A 12,856-nucleotide genomic window follows, 5' to 3' on the forward strand; every position below is an offset into this window, starting at 1 on the left:
AGCAGTTTCCTTTTACAAATATTCTATTTCAAGGAATGGAACGTTGGGTCAAATATGCACGCTTCCCGAGCACTTAAACATATCACAATTTTGTACAAATTTTATTAATGTGAATTTCTTATAATTCTATTTTTTACGTACCTTTATAATATTTAATTCCTTCATTTGTAGCCTTGAATAATTATCATAAATTATTTAACCACTTAGTCTCTCCTCACAAATTACATGGCCGTACATTATAACGGTATCATGAGATGTTTTTTAAGGATGGATTTTACCAGGTTTTTTAGTTTTCAAAGAGAGGGGGTGGTTTTTCGATCTAAGGGAGAGGAAGAAGAATGACTGCGCTTGTTTTTTAACTGGTTTTTAGGAAGTATTTTCTTAGAGAAAGAAGGAGAGAACTATTACGCTTTTAAAATGGTTAAGAAAAATGCTGAGTTGAAGCGTATATTTGACTTTGACCGTTGGATATGGAGTTCTTCTTGGACGACGAGGGCATGATGCTGCGTCCAACGACTCCATGCACTCATGGCTTGTCGTTGTTGGGTCATGGCATGCGTTGATGCGTAGAATTCTTTCACAGGTCAGAATCTTCTCCGGTTTAATTTGGTCCCTTTTACAAATGGCAAAAATGGACCAAGTATGATTAAGCGTCCTTGCCACGTTTCCTTTCCAAAAGCCAGCATTTTCAGCCTCCAACTGGGGATCTTCTCTGCAAGTAGTTCTGTGATGGGGCGGTGGTGTTTGAATCTCCTGAAGATAAAGATTAAGTGTTTCACGTAAAACGAGATAGTAATAACGTTAATTAATTGAGTTTTAAATATTACAAACTTACAAAATAGATTAATCTGATATTTTAGAACAACTTTCATATAGAAAGTTTTCGCACGAAACGCAATGTTTAGTAGTTTGAAAAATGTGCAACTTTAATCCAAAATTTAATCCACACTTTTCAAGACTAACGAACAGGGTAACCACAGCTTCTGAATTTCTGAGGTACTCGTACTCTTGTGGATCCATCGAGGGACGAGGTTTATACTATGAGTGTCATATAATTTGTCATCATAATCTGTGTTTGATAATTTAGACGAACTCGTATATTAGTGAGAAAGAATGGTACCCTCCAACATGCTGATGAATTATCAAATGTACTTGATCAATCGGTCACCAACTCACCATAATTGTTTTTTTGAGACCAAGTTAACTTCGTTGAAACAGTAATGAGTGATGGAGTAAGAAAACGATCAAACATGGAGCATACATGAAAATTTAATGGCACATATGTATATCAAATAAGTTAGTACCATCATTCATTACTGTAGATATGTTGTACAACATTAAATGTTGTTGGAAGGAATGAGGGAGTGCATATCAGAGTGTACAATATTTGCATTTAATTGAATGTTTTAATAAGATATCTGTGGGTAGGCAATAATATAGCTATATCTTTTACATTGAAACACATATAAGAGTTGACTTGGGGTGGTGCTTAGTATGTCATGATATACCAGCACATTCAATTAATTGGTATGGCAGGATGAACAGAGTGAGGTAAAAAAAAACTAGAATTCAACCACACATAACATGATAACATAGCATCCCTCTTTACATTAAAACGGGGAAGACAATGGTTCCTAGGTAGGCCTAAAATCCCCATTAAAATAAAAATGCCATCAAAACACATAGATGTCAAGAACTCGTTACATTGCTCTATGTGTGAAATTTATTTACGTCGTACCTAGCAAATATTAAACCATAATTCAATCTTACAATGGCGTCATCTCTTTATTATTATATATTATTATAGAATAGTATCTAAAAGTAGAGATTAGGGGAAAAAAGCCACATAAACAAAGTTTATTTATCCTAGTCGTAGCAAAGTCAAAGCATACGGTAAGCTGCCACCGTGAGCCGGTTTCCTCCGTTGAACGGACACACAACACGCGGGGCCACAGAAGCATCGGAAGAAAAAAAAAAGAAACAACCAACCAGCGCCTTACCCACACGCCAAGTAGTACGCCACAATCCCGTGGGCCCCACCTGCATCCCCCTATCCCTGACCCCACCAGATCATACTCAGATATATACTCCCGTGGACGCCACCCCCAACGGCAACGGCAAAGTGCGCGAGGTGGGCCCCACCAGGTGCGACCCGAGGGAGGCCTGAGGACCGGACACCGACCGAGTCGAAGCGAACGACTCGGCTCGGCGAAACTCAACTCCGACCCGGTCGCGTCTTCCAAATTTCTTCCTCCGCCTCCGCGAGTCATCGTCTCTCCAAAGCGAAGCAACCGCTTCCTTCCACCCTTCCTCCATTTCTCCCTTCCCCGCCTCGCCTCCGCTTCGCTTCCTCCTCTTCTCCGGGCGGATCCCGCTGCCGGTGAGGCAAGCCGCATTCCGGTCCGGCGAGATGTTGGGGGAGCTCCTCTCCAGGATCCTGCTGTGAGTCGCACTCTCTGCCTCTCTCTCTCTCTCTCTCTCTCGATTCATGGTTCTTCCTGGCCATCTATCAATGGGCGAACGGGTGTGTGGTGGTTTTCCTCTTGTTCGTCTTCGTTGCGTGTGGTTTGCTGATTCCGTGCTCCGTTTTTTTTTTTGGTTGGGTTTTTGGTTTGGGATTCGTCGGTGGTGGTGCAGGCTGCTGTTCGGGTACGCGATGCCGGCGTTCGAGTGCTTCAAGACGGTGGAGGCGCGCCCCAACGACGCCCACATGCTCCGCTTCTGGTGCCAGTACTGGTAAACCCCTTCTCCATCCTCGATCTCCTCCTCTCGCTTCTGTTACTACTGCTTTTTTTTTCTCTGATGGGTTCACCTTTCAATCGCGCTGTGAATAGCTTTAGTCTTTCTTTTTTTTAACCCTTTTGATGTGGAGTGAGATGCAAACTTGGATAGCATGATTTTCTGTGATATACCATCATGTCAACTTTAATCCCTTCTTACCTTTAGCCTTTTGCTTCGTAAGATGGATGGTATTTTTATGTGTATCTTAGCTAAAAGTTCATGCGCAATGATATACTCCGCCAACTTTTCTGTTTCCTGCAGTCTCTTCCCTTTAGTTTTTTTCTCTAAATGTTAGTAGATGTGTTTAGTTATTTTGTGTTCTCTTAATAATTGGATGTTAGGTGAATGATGGTATGACCATAATGCCATGTACATATAGTTTAGTATCAATCAAGAGGGGCTTTCTAATTCCTCTTTAACTTTTATAATTTTGATGGATTAGATTGGCAGTTCTATGCTTTTTTTTTCCACGGAAAATTGGAAGTTGTTTTCGTTCCATTTCCAGTTCGTTGGCTTCTATCTTAGAAGAGGCAATGAAACTGCGTATATTAGTATTTGTTGATATGCTTATCCTGAATCAATGCTCTGGATTGGCATGGAATGAGATATTCTGATTCATTTTCCTCTGCATGATATGAAGACCTGCAGTCAAATTGAGTTCGCTCTGCAATTTTGCACCATTAAGTTAATTTCAAGAAAAATAGGATGTCCATGGACCATCTATATATAATTGTAGACATAGACAATTGGTTGCTAGTGAGGGCGGGAAAGAAATTCCAACATTATTGCTACAAGTTTGAACTGACTCACATCATTTCTGATTTTAGCAATTAGTTATTGTTATCCTGGTTTAATTTGCTTGTTTCCGTTTGAACTGTTTTATTTTTTCACCAAAGTTTGTTTATTGCCATTCCAATTGGAGAAGAATATTCCAAGTCCCTTTTGCACCACATTCCCTTTGGAACATTTTAGGCTTTCAGGTTTCAGCCATTCAAGTCTAGAACTATCCAAAATTGTAGGGCTGGACATTTTATGCATTCTGTTGAAAGGATTATTGGCCTCAGAAGCATAAATATGTTTATTTTTAACCTAGACCTACTGTCCTGTTCCCTATCATTGTAGTGAAGAAAGCAGGTATCTTACTAATGACTCTGATTGATTATTCATCAACTTATTGAATCTGATTCTCAACAGAATCAGTAGTCACTACTTTACGTCTTTACCATATAGCATAATATATAAGAGTATTAGGAAATTCCTTCATTGAGCACCTTCTTTAATAATTAATTGACCCTAAACCTTATGGAATTTTGATAAGAAATGAAGTATTTCTGACACCTTAGCCTGAAAGTTTTAAATTCCAGAACTGAATGATGGTCCATGTCTCCACTCCAATTGATAGTTTTTAGTAGTAATAATGCATCAGTTGGACATGAAAACTTAAATATTTCTAAGGTTTCTTGCTAATTTAGTTTGGTTGTTGCTAGTCCCTTGATCCCTTCCTTATGTTCCTAAAAGAAACTGTCGCTGGTATTCAAGCATTTTATATTGTTTCTCGTCATTCATCTGTTATTTCAATCCACCTGCATGTTTGCACTTCAGATATATGTGTTGAAGAAATGTTTTAGGATTATGTGTGTACAATACAAACACCTCGTCTGTTAGTTTTATAGATGTTACTAAACTTGAAACAGGGTTCTTTGTTCTTGTTTTTTATACTTGGGATGTATGCTAGTAGTGATTACTAGTTGAATGGTCACATCTCATTTTCTGCGACAAATTTTTGGTTCATCAAATCCCTTGGCTTATTTAACAATGTCAATATGGTTGAGCACCTAGTTATTCTTTTTGCTGTTGCTGACATAAGATGATTGATTTTTTTGTAAAACAGACGCATTATTACTCATATGCTATTTTACCTATATGATCCAAGAAATAAGCATGCCTGGTCTATTTCAACGACTGACTAAAATATGGAAGGTTCTGATATGCAATTGTATTCATTTTATTCTGCTGAATTGACTGATCTGTAGACCAATTCAAAGTGTACCATTGACTTCAATCCCTCTGTGGAAAAGTCGTTTATTGCAATATTTTTTATGTGATTACCTAACACATGTTTGAGGCTCTCTCCTTACCATAAAGAAATATACAAACAGAATAAGAAGGCCCCTTTCGATTGCAGACTAATGTTCAGAACACAGAGAGAGAGTTATTGATATGCACATGAGAATATGCTATGCCTGGCTAATTTTGAGTTTTCTTGTGCCCCCATTTGACTATTATTGTTTTGTTAAGAGTTGACTCAGTAGGTATCTTTTTTATTTTTTGAAAACTAACTCAGTAGGTATCAGTAATTAGTTTTCTTGTGCCTCCATTTGACTTTCAGTACTAGCCAATGGTTTATTAGTTCTTACATTCTATTTGTTGGAATAGCATGGCTTTCCATAAAATGTTTGCATGAAACATTTAATTCAAGAGGTTGTTGGAGATTGTAGTCAACTATGTTTATAACATATCTGTAGATCCTATTCTGGTTTGGGATAGAGAAGGCATCATTGGCATGTGATATTACAACAAAACTTGATATGGGTGATTTCTTTCATGATATTTTAGTGTGGTGATAGGTAATGATACTCATCGATGTTTTTACCCAGGAGCATGGGTGGCGATCTAGTCTACGGATTGATAGTCACTAATATCTATGTTTCGTGATGGGGGTTTAGTTTTGTTCTTTTATTGGCTGTGTGCATTTTATGCAGAGGCCGGGGGTGAGCTCAGTTGAAATGTATCATCTTGGTGTATTTGACTGAGTCTTAATAAAGCTTCTATTATCTAAAAAAATGATACTCATCGCATGCTAAATTGGCAAGGGTATATATACCGCAACATTTTCAGAGAAAATATCTTGTCGAGTTTCAATTTTTCGTTTGCTTGAATGGCATTTTAGTAAATGCAGTGGTACAGCAAAGAAGAGACTTTAAACATTCACTGACCAGTTGCGCTTTGGGCATCAAACAGAAGTTGACAGAGTGCTTAAGTTTCCAGTACTGAACTAAACAGTTAAAAGTTGCGCTAACATAGTAGATTGACCACTACGTCTTTCTACCTTTTTTTTTGTGTGGAATTCATGGGGTTGTGAGGGTTGTTAGGTTATGTACCACATCAGCATACAGGGTTAATACTGCTAGTTTTCAGCTCTATGAACAAGAATTTGTTTACTTTAAATTTGTTTGAGGTTCAAGTATCCAATAGGCTAACAGTTAATGTCTTGTCTGTGAATGTTGGCAGGATTATTGTGGCCATGGTAATAGCCTTTGAGAGCCTCATCTCATGGTTAGTTCAGTTCTCCTCTGATTTTATTTTTTTTAAAAAAAACTTCCTGTGTTATAGATTTCTTGCTTATGCATGTGTACTATTATATGCATTCCAGGATGCCAATGTATGGAGAAATTAAGCTAGCTTTCTTTGTTTACCTGTGGTATCCCAAAACAAAGGTAACAAAGTACACTGTTTCTGAGCTTTGATATCTCTTTAAATCCCGTTGTGCATTCACTTTTCGATCAAAAATCCACATGTACATTTTCGTCAGTAACACCCGTCTGAATTTAAATGCTTCTGCAGGGAAGTGATGTTGTATATGATACCTTCCTTCGGCCCATTGTAATGCAATATGAACCAAACATAGAACAGAGGTTACTGCATCTGAGGGCGAAATCTGGGCAGCTACTTAGCTTCTACATGAAGAACTTTGCCGACAAGGGGACAGCTTTCTTCATGGATGTCCTGCGCTATGTTGTCTCTGATAAACCTGAGGGATCCAATCAAGAGGTAATGCCATTTTTACCTGTCAACATAGCATGCACTTAAATGACACATTTTCATCTTTTCAGGCTTTTATCCTCCATTTTTTTTTTCTGCATGAGCTAGTTCTGTTACATAAGTTTAGAAAACCTTATTTCCTCCTTTTAGCTAAGTTTTTATGAGTTCATGGATTTGGTTATACTGAAAAAACTTTTAACATGCATTTTCTCATGTAAATCAGTCTATTCTTAATGTATGTTCATCTCCTGTCCATAACACAACATAAAGTACCTGTGAATAGGATAATATTTATTCTAAAAGAATTTTTTATGCACAAAGCACTGGTTGATTTCTTCTTGGTCAAATTTTAATTTAAAAAATACTGAGACTTATTTTAATATCAGATGTCAGCATCAGATATTACCAGAAAGTCCAGACTTAGTATATGCTGTCAGGAACTGAATAGGTCGTTTTTTACTTTCTATTGAATCAGGCATTCTGTATCTTTCATAACCAAAGTAACACAATTGAAGAACTACTTTTATTTACTACCAGAAATTAATACTCTTAACATCAGAAAAGTGTTTTTGTTTACCATATGGTTTGTCTCAAAAGGACTACAAATTATTCGAAGTTGCTTTCTTACTCTTAAGAACATAGCTATGCACTCCGGTGATCAGAATCCTCAAAATACAATTAGTCAGCAAACTCTTCTTTTCCATAAACCATGACACCAACTGTTCTCACATTTCTTCAGCCAATCTCATCTTTTCCATAAACCATGATACCAGCTGCTCTTCCCTTCTGGAGAAACTTCACCATGCGCCAAAACAAAGTGTTACCATTTATGGTGGTCTCCTCCAACCCTCTGCAAAAACCACTCCTCCCCCTTTGTTTCCCTCTCATTGCCCCCACAGTGACAAGCAGACAGGAGCATTATCCAATCCGTCCATCCATTCATATGCCAGGGACCTGTTCCTTCTTCCCAAATCCCAATCCCAATTTAAGTTCATGGCTCGCCCGTGCGGCCCCTGCCCTTGTCAGCACTCGCTGCTTTCGCTCAATTGGGCCTTACCAGGACAGTGATGCTCAACCAGCTGCTGCAGCCTGCAGTGTTGTAGGGAAGAAAAACCACCCCGCAGGAAACGTGGGGTAATGTCTGCTCAAGAGCCAAAGGGCCAACCATGCAAATGCACTCATTCCCTTCCACATAACCAAAACTTGTCTGATTTCTGTCATGTTACAACACCTGCCTTGCAAATGTTGCTATCTCCTGTTTTGCATGGATGTTCCATTCATTCTTAATACTCCCTCCGTACTAAATATAAGCATTTTTAGCTATAAATCTGGACAACCATGTGTCCGGATTTGTAACTAAAAGTTGCTATATTTTAGGACGGATGTAGTAGTATGTTCTATCAAACCAGGACTCCACTATTCCAATGCCCTGAACCCCTTGAGTGCAAACTATAGAAGCCAACATTCAGTAACATATATTCCTAGTAAACATATGGGATATTTTAGGGGACAATTTCTACCTGATGACCCACAAGTAAGTAAAATCTAGAATTTAGATAAAGTGAGTCAACTAATACTTATGGGTCGGCCTGGGTCTATCCCTACCTATTCTTTTTTCAAGAGAGAATACGTGAGGAATTAATATTACACTAATAACTAATCAGCACATGCCATGTCAAATTGGTCGCGGGTGACAATTGGTGGTTGTGTGCCTGTATGATCTTACGATGGTCCTGTATATAAAAAGCTCAAGTCGAGCTCCGACAAAGCTGCATCAACACAAACCAACGTGTCCACCATACGGACATGTGCTTCCCCACATGTGCACGAATCACAACGAATGAAAAAATGAGATGCACACTGGAGTCTGGAGACGATCTGAAACACAAGCAGTATAACATACATTGACAATGGTTCTGATCCCTCTCTGTTTCCATATGCAGCAGCGCAACAAGAAGTCCGGCGGCTGGAGCCCCTTCGCGACCAAACGCCGGCCACCGTCGCCGCCGCGGCCGCCGCAGGAGTCCCTCTTCGAGAGCAACCCCGAAGCCGCCGCCGTCGCCGAAGTTCTCAAGGCAACCATCAACCCCAGGCCCCGGCGAGGAGCGCAGAATGGCAAGAATTACTATTAGAGAAGAAGATCCAGCGACTCTTACAAACAGTTTTAGAAGATGATGATGATGATTGCTGTACATAGAATGATTCATCAAAGAAAAAAAAGAGAGAGAGAAGAGATTGAGATTGGGTACATAGAAAAATTCAGCAGTATATCCAATGTGAAATGAAACAGATGTGTCCATGATGAAAGCATGTTGTATATGCTTTGGTGATAGAAATTAAATCGTTTCTCTTTATTTTTTCCCCAATCATTTTAACCTTTTCTTCTCCTACTTCTTCACATGCTTGGTGTTCTCATATCCTTGACATTATTGGATCAATCATGAGCTCATCACTCAAAAAAAAAGAGAGAAAAAAAATCAAGAAATATTAAGTTGAGCTCAGGCTAACTAATCTGCTTCTGTTACCATGCAATCAAACATCTCTCTTTGTTGCTATCATCTCCTCCTCTTTGAGACTAATCCTAGCAAGTTATTTACAAAAATTCCAACGCAAGCAAATCCTCTAAAGTTTGTAATTAAGAAAGAAAAATAGTCTAATCACACATAGACTAGAAAATGAGAGAAGAATGGGAGAGGAATAATCAAGTGTGCGATTAGCAAGTAACCGCACGGCTCGCCGTCGATCGATCATGCATGTCGCCGGAGGCGGAGGGGGAGAAGTCGTCGTCGATCATGGCCGGAAGAGCGCGCCGATGAAGCTGAGGCAGCCGAGGAGGAGGCGGCAGAGCGGGCCGCGCCAGCGCCGGCGGTGGCGGCGCCCGGGGTCGTCCCTCGCCGACGGCGTCATCTGCAGGTAGGCGTACGCCGCGTGCTTCACCAGCGGGTGGCGTATCATGTGTATGTCGCCGCAGCTGCCGCCGCCTCCGCCGCCGCCGCACGCCGCGGGCGAGCACGACGCCGCGTACCCCGGCGACATCAGGATGTCCCGGAGGCTCGTGTACCCTCCTCCCCTCCCCGCCGCCTCTCCTCCGCCGCAGGGGATCTCGATCTCCGGCGGCGCCCACGGCGGCGCCGCCGATGAACGCGCCCGCTTCGGCGGCGTGCGCCAGTGCCGCAGCTCGAAGTCACCCGCCGCGCCGCCGTTCGCCAGCGGCGACCGCACACGCCGGAACTTCCTCGGCGGGGAGGGAGACGACGACGGCGACGACGACTCCGTCATCCCGGTGGCGGCGGCGGCGGCGGCAGCTGGCATCGCGAGGAGAGAGAAACCACGACGACCTGGGAATTAAACTACTAGAGGAGAGAGAGAAGAGACTTCGCTGAGAGAGTGTACTATATAACGTCTCCAAAAAAATTCGGGAAAATCACCCCGGGCCCACATGTCGGTGACCGAGAGGAAATAATTTTGGGTGGATTTTAATGTGAGAATATAATAAATTTGGGGGGAAGCGAGTGCACCCGAAACGGCTTGTCAGATGGATGGGTGGTGGAGGTGGGCCCCGGGGGCAATAATTGGGGGCGTCCACGTCATCAACGCCACGGCTGCCTTAAAAACAAGGTGTTTCTCCGCTGGTTTTTTGCTGTGAAAGCTTTGGTTTCTTCCGCTTAATTGCACAGCCAGTGAGAATTTCCAGCTGTCATTTGTACTATCTTGATTATTATGCTAGATAATCTGTTCTTAAGTGACATATGACAAATATACCAGCTCTCTGTTCATAAATGAAAAGGATCTGACAGATTATGTACCTAGACAATACTTATCCGGATGCATAGGTCGGATCTAGCGGGCAACGGTATCCATTGTCTGATAACTCGCATTGTCCGATGACTAGTAACACGGGATATCTAATAGAATTTAAGTGCTTTTTTTTCATGAACTGTAAACAAACTTTTATAGCAAATAGTTAATATAATAGGATTTGCCCATGGTTTAAAACTTTCCTAGATTCACATTGCTCGGGTCCCTTGTATACTTATATTCACTAAGAGGAAGAAAATGTGAATTTTGTAAAATATTCACTGAGAGAATATGTTTATTTCGTTTGTACTATAAGATCACTAATGGTGTAGTACACTTCTTTTTTAAAAAAAAGGAAAAGATTTGCCGCTTTTATATTGATACAGAAGGAGTAAAACATGACAAAGAATATTTACATGGTCCAGGGAGAAACCGCCAGGCGGACCCAGAAAAGGAAAATAGGGGAGACTACTCTCCTGAAGGTATGAGCTCTGTTAGCTGCACCGCTCCCGCCTTGATCCAATGGTGTAGTACATGGTTCATATGTTGCAAGAAGGAAATGTATGGGTAAGATTGTAAATATACTACCTCCGTTCATAAATAAAGATGCAAGATATATGTACTCAAACTTGGATAAGTACTCGTCTAGATACATAGCCTAGATACATTACATTCATTAAGAAAAAAGAGAACGCTTATTTTGTAACATATTCATCGAGAGAAAATGTTTATTTCCGGCTATTGTTTTTACTATAGGATCATTAATGGTGTAGTGCATGTTTCATATGTTCCAATAAGGAAAATGCGGGGGAACATATGAAAAATAACACTCTCTTCGGCCGAAATTATCTATCTTTTTCAACAACAAAAAAGAACTAGGTGGAAATCATTTGCATGGTCTGAAACGACAAGTATTTCCGTCCGAAGCGAGTAATGCTAATAGAGTGTGTGGTCAGTTTCTTCATTTTGTTTCTCTTGTAAAAGTATTCATTTCTTTACAATACAGGGAGAAAAGGTATGGCCACTTTCTTTGCAAGGGACAAATTGCAACTGAATAGATATATATGTGGCCTGTGTGGCATAAAGCATTGCTGGCTACTAACTGAAACAACACTTGTCATAGCAAATGATGTTACAACCTTTTCTTCTTTTTCCTCTCATTTGTTTTTGAGTGTGTGTCGTGTGCATGTATACTGACTGTTTTTTTTAAAAAAGAAGGCAAAAGTTTTGCCTTGTATATATTAATAGAGCAGGAGAAAAATAAAGCGAGATATATACAGGGTTAGCCAAAAAAAAAGCAATAACCCGCAAAATAGAAGAACAAAAAGGCAGGTATTAAGTGATATCTCCCAAAATTCTAAACTCCTGTAGAATTGCAGCCCCTGCTTTGACCCAGGCTCTTTCTTTCTCCTTGATCTTTGCTAAAATTAAAGACGGCGCAGATGCATTGTTGCGGAATATTCTTGTGTTTCATTCGCACCAGATTTCCTACGAGATTAAAATCACCAGGGTCCTGAGGGGCCTGCGCGGGGTGCTTGGGGACTCCACTACGAGGGTCCACCACTGTTCGATTAAGTGACAGTTTTCCCAACTGTCCATCTGGAGGTCAGTCCTGGTCCATCTCTGGATTTCTACCCATATCCTCTTTGTGAGTCTACATTTGGCCAGGAGCTGTAAGATCGATTGGTCAACAGTGTAGCAAAGTGGGCAAATCTTTTGGTTTTGCCATCCTCTTTTTTCCAGCCTGTCTGTCATCCATACTTTATTTTGCGTGACCGTCCATACCAACTGTTTTGTGAATACCACAATAAGAAAAGTGTAGCCACAAGCGAGTATTTAGTATTAACAATACACCAGGACACAAGAATGAAATTGAGGGGAATTCTACACGTGAATAACATAAAAACAAATCGAAGAGTCAACCTCAGTGTTGTGTATCGCGCGTCGAAAAAAAAACGTCGTAAAGAATAATTCAAATACATATATTTCTAGCTATCACCAACCGTCCTCGAGAAATCGAATGGCCATGATCGAGACAAGTGGCGCGCCAGACGCGGTGTCACGTGGGTAATGAGAAATTGTGGTCGGAATGGAGATGTGGCCCTAATTTAATTCAGCAGAATTTTTGCTCATGGACTCACAATCTCACATCACAACGTCAACTTTTTCTTGTTCGTGTTCACTCATGTAGGCCCTGGGAATGGGACCCAGTCAGCATCAATCCAACTCAGCATTCCACATTGGAATCTTAGCTAGTTGCCTCCTAATGATGTAAATACTTTCAACTAGATAGTTAGATAAGGCTTAAGCACTCAAAAAGTAGTAAATGTGCAAGAAACTACTATTAACTCCTTTGGAATTGGACATCTACTAGGATTAGTTGGGTCAAGTGATGCAAATTGCATAAATTCCCCCCTATCGGGACAAGTAGGATTCACTTTAAAGTCATATTATA

At 40.7% G+C, this 12,856-nt stretch overlaps 2 protein-coding genes across 3 annotated transcripts; one reads left to right on the forward strand and one right to left on the reverse strand.

Annotated features, from left to right (window-relative positions):
* Positions 1-2,271: 2,271 nt before the first annotated feature.
* On the forward strand, positions 2,272-8,972 carry LOC4351553 (putative HVA22-like protein g). 2 transcript variants are annotated; one of them, XM_015762791.3, is made up of 6 exons: positions 2,272-2,442; positions 2,638-2,736; positions 6,073-6,117; positions 6,215-6,278; positions 6,406-6,612; positions 8,547-8,972. In XM_015762791.3, exons 1-6 carry the CDS (start codon positions 2,411-2,413, stop codon positions 8,733-8,735), a joined length of 636 nt encoding a protein of 211 aa, XP_015618277.1. In that variant the 5' UTR covers positions 2,272-2,410; the 3' UTR covers positions 8,736-8,972. The 2 variants fall into 2 exon arrangements, with proteins under 2 accessions (XP_015618277.1, XP_015618278.1); XM_015762792.3 differs by having other exon boundaries at positions 8,550-8,972.
* Positions 8,973-9,130: 158 nt separating this feature from the next.
* Positions 9,131-9,958, reverse strand: LOC4351554 (uncharacterized). Its single transcript, XM_015762793.3, has one exon. The coding sequence runs from the start codon at positions 9,913-9,915 to the stop codon at positions 9,394-9,396; it is 522 nt and encodes a 173-aa protein (XP_015618279.1). The 5' UTR covers positions 9,916-9,958; the 3' UTR covers positions 9,131-9,393.
* Between the last annotated feature and the right edge of the window lie 2,898 nt (positions 9,959-12,856).

This window comes from Oryza sativa, chromosome 12 (assembly GCF_034140825.1).
Source record: "Oryza sativa Japonica Group chromosome 12, ASM3414082v1".
Classification (NCBI taxonomy): Eukaryota; Viridiplantae; Streptophyta; class Magnoliopsida; order Poales; family Poaceae; genus Oryza; species Oryza sativa.

Bases quoted from the DNA above. Each gene is read 5' to 3' on its own strand.
- LOC4351553 (XM_015762791.3), top strand. From the start codon at position 2,411: ATGTTGGGGGAGCTCCTCTCCAGGATCCTGCT. The intron at 2,443-2,637 runs GTGAGTCGCACT...GTGGTGGTGCAG, and splicing joins CTCCTCTCCAGGATCCTGCT to GCTGCTGTTCGGGTACGCGA. The intron at 2,737-6,072 runs GTAAACCCCTTC...GAATGTTGGCAG, and splicing joins CGCTTCTGGTGCCAGTACTG to GATTATTGTGGCCATGGTAA.
- LOC4351554 (XM_015762793.3), bottom strand. From the start codon at position 9,915: ATGCCAGCTGCCGCCGCCGCCGCCGCCACCGGGATGACGGAGTCGTCG.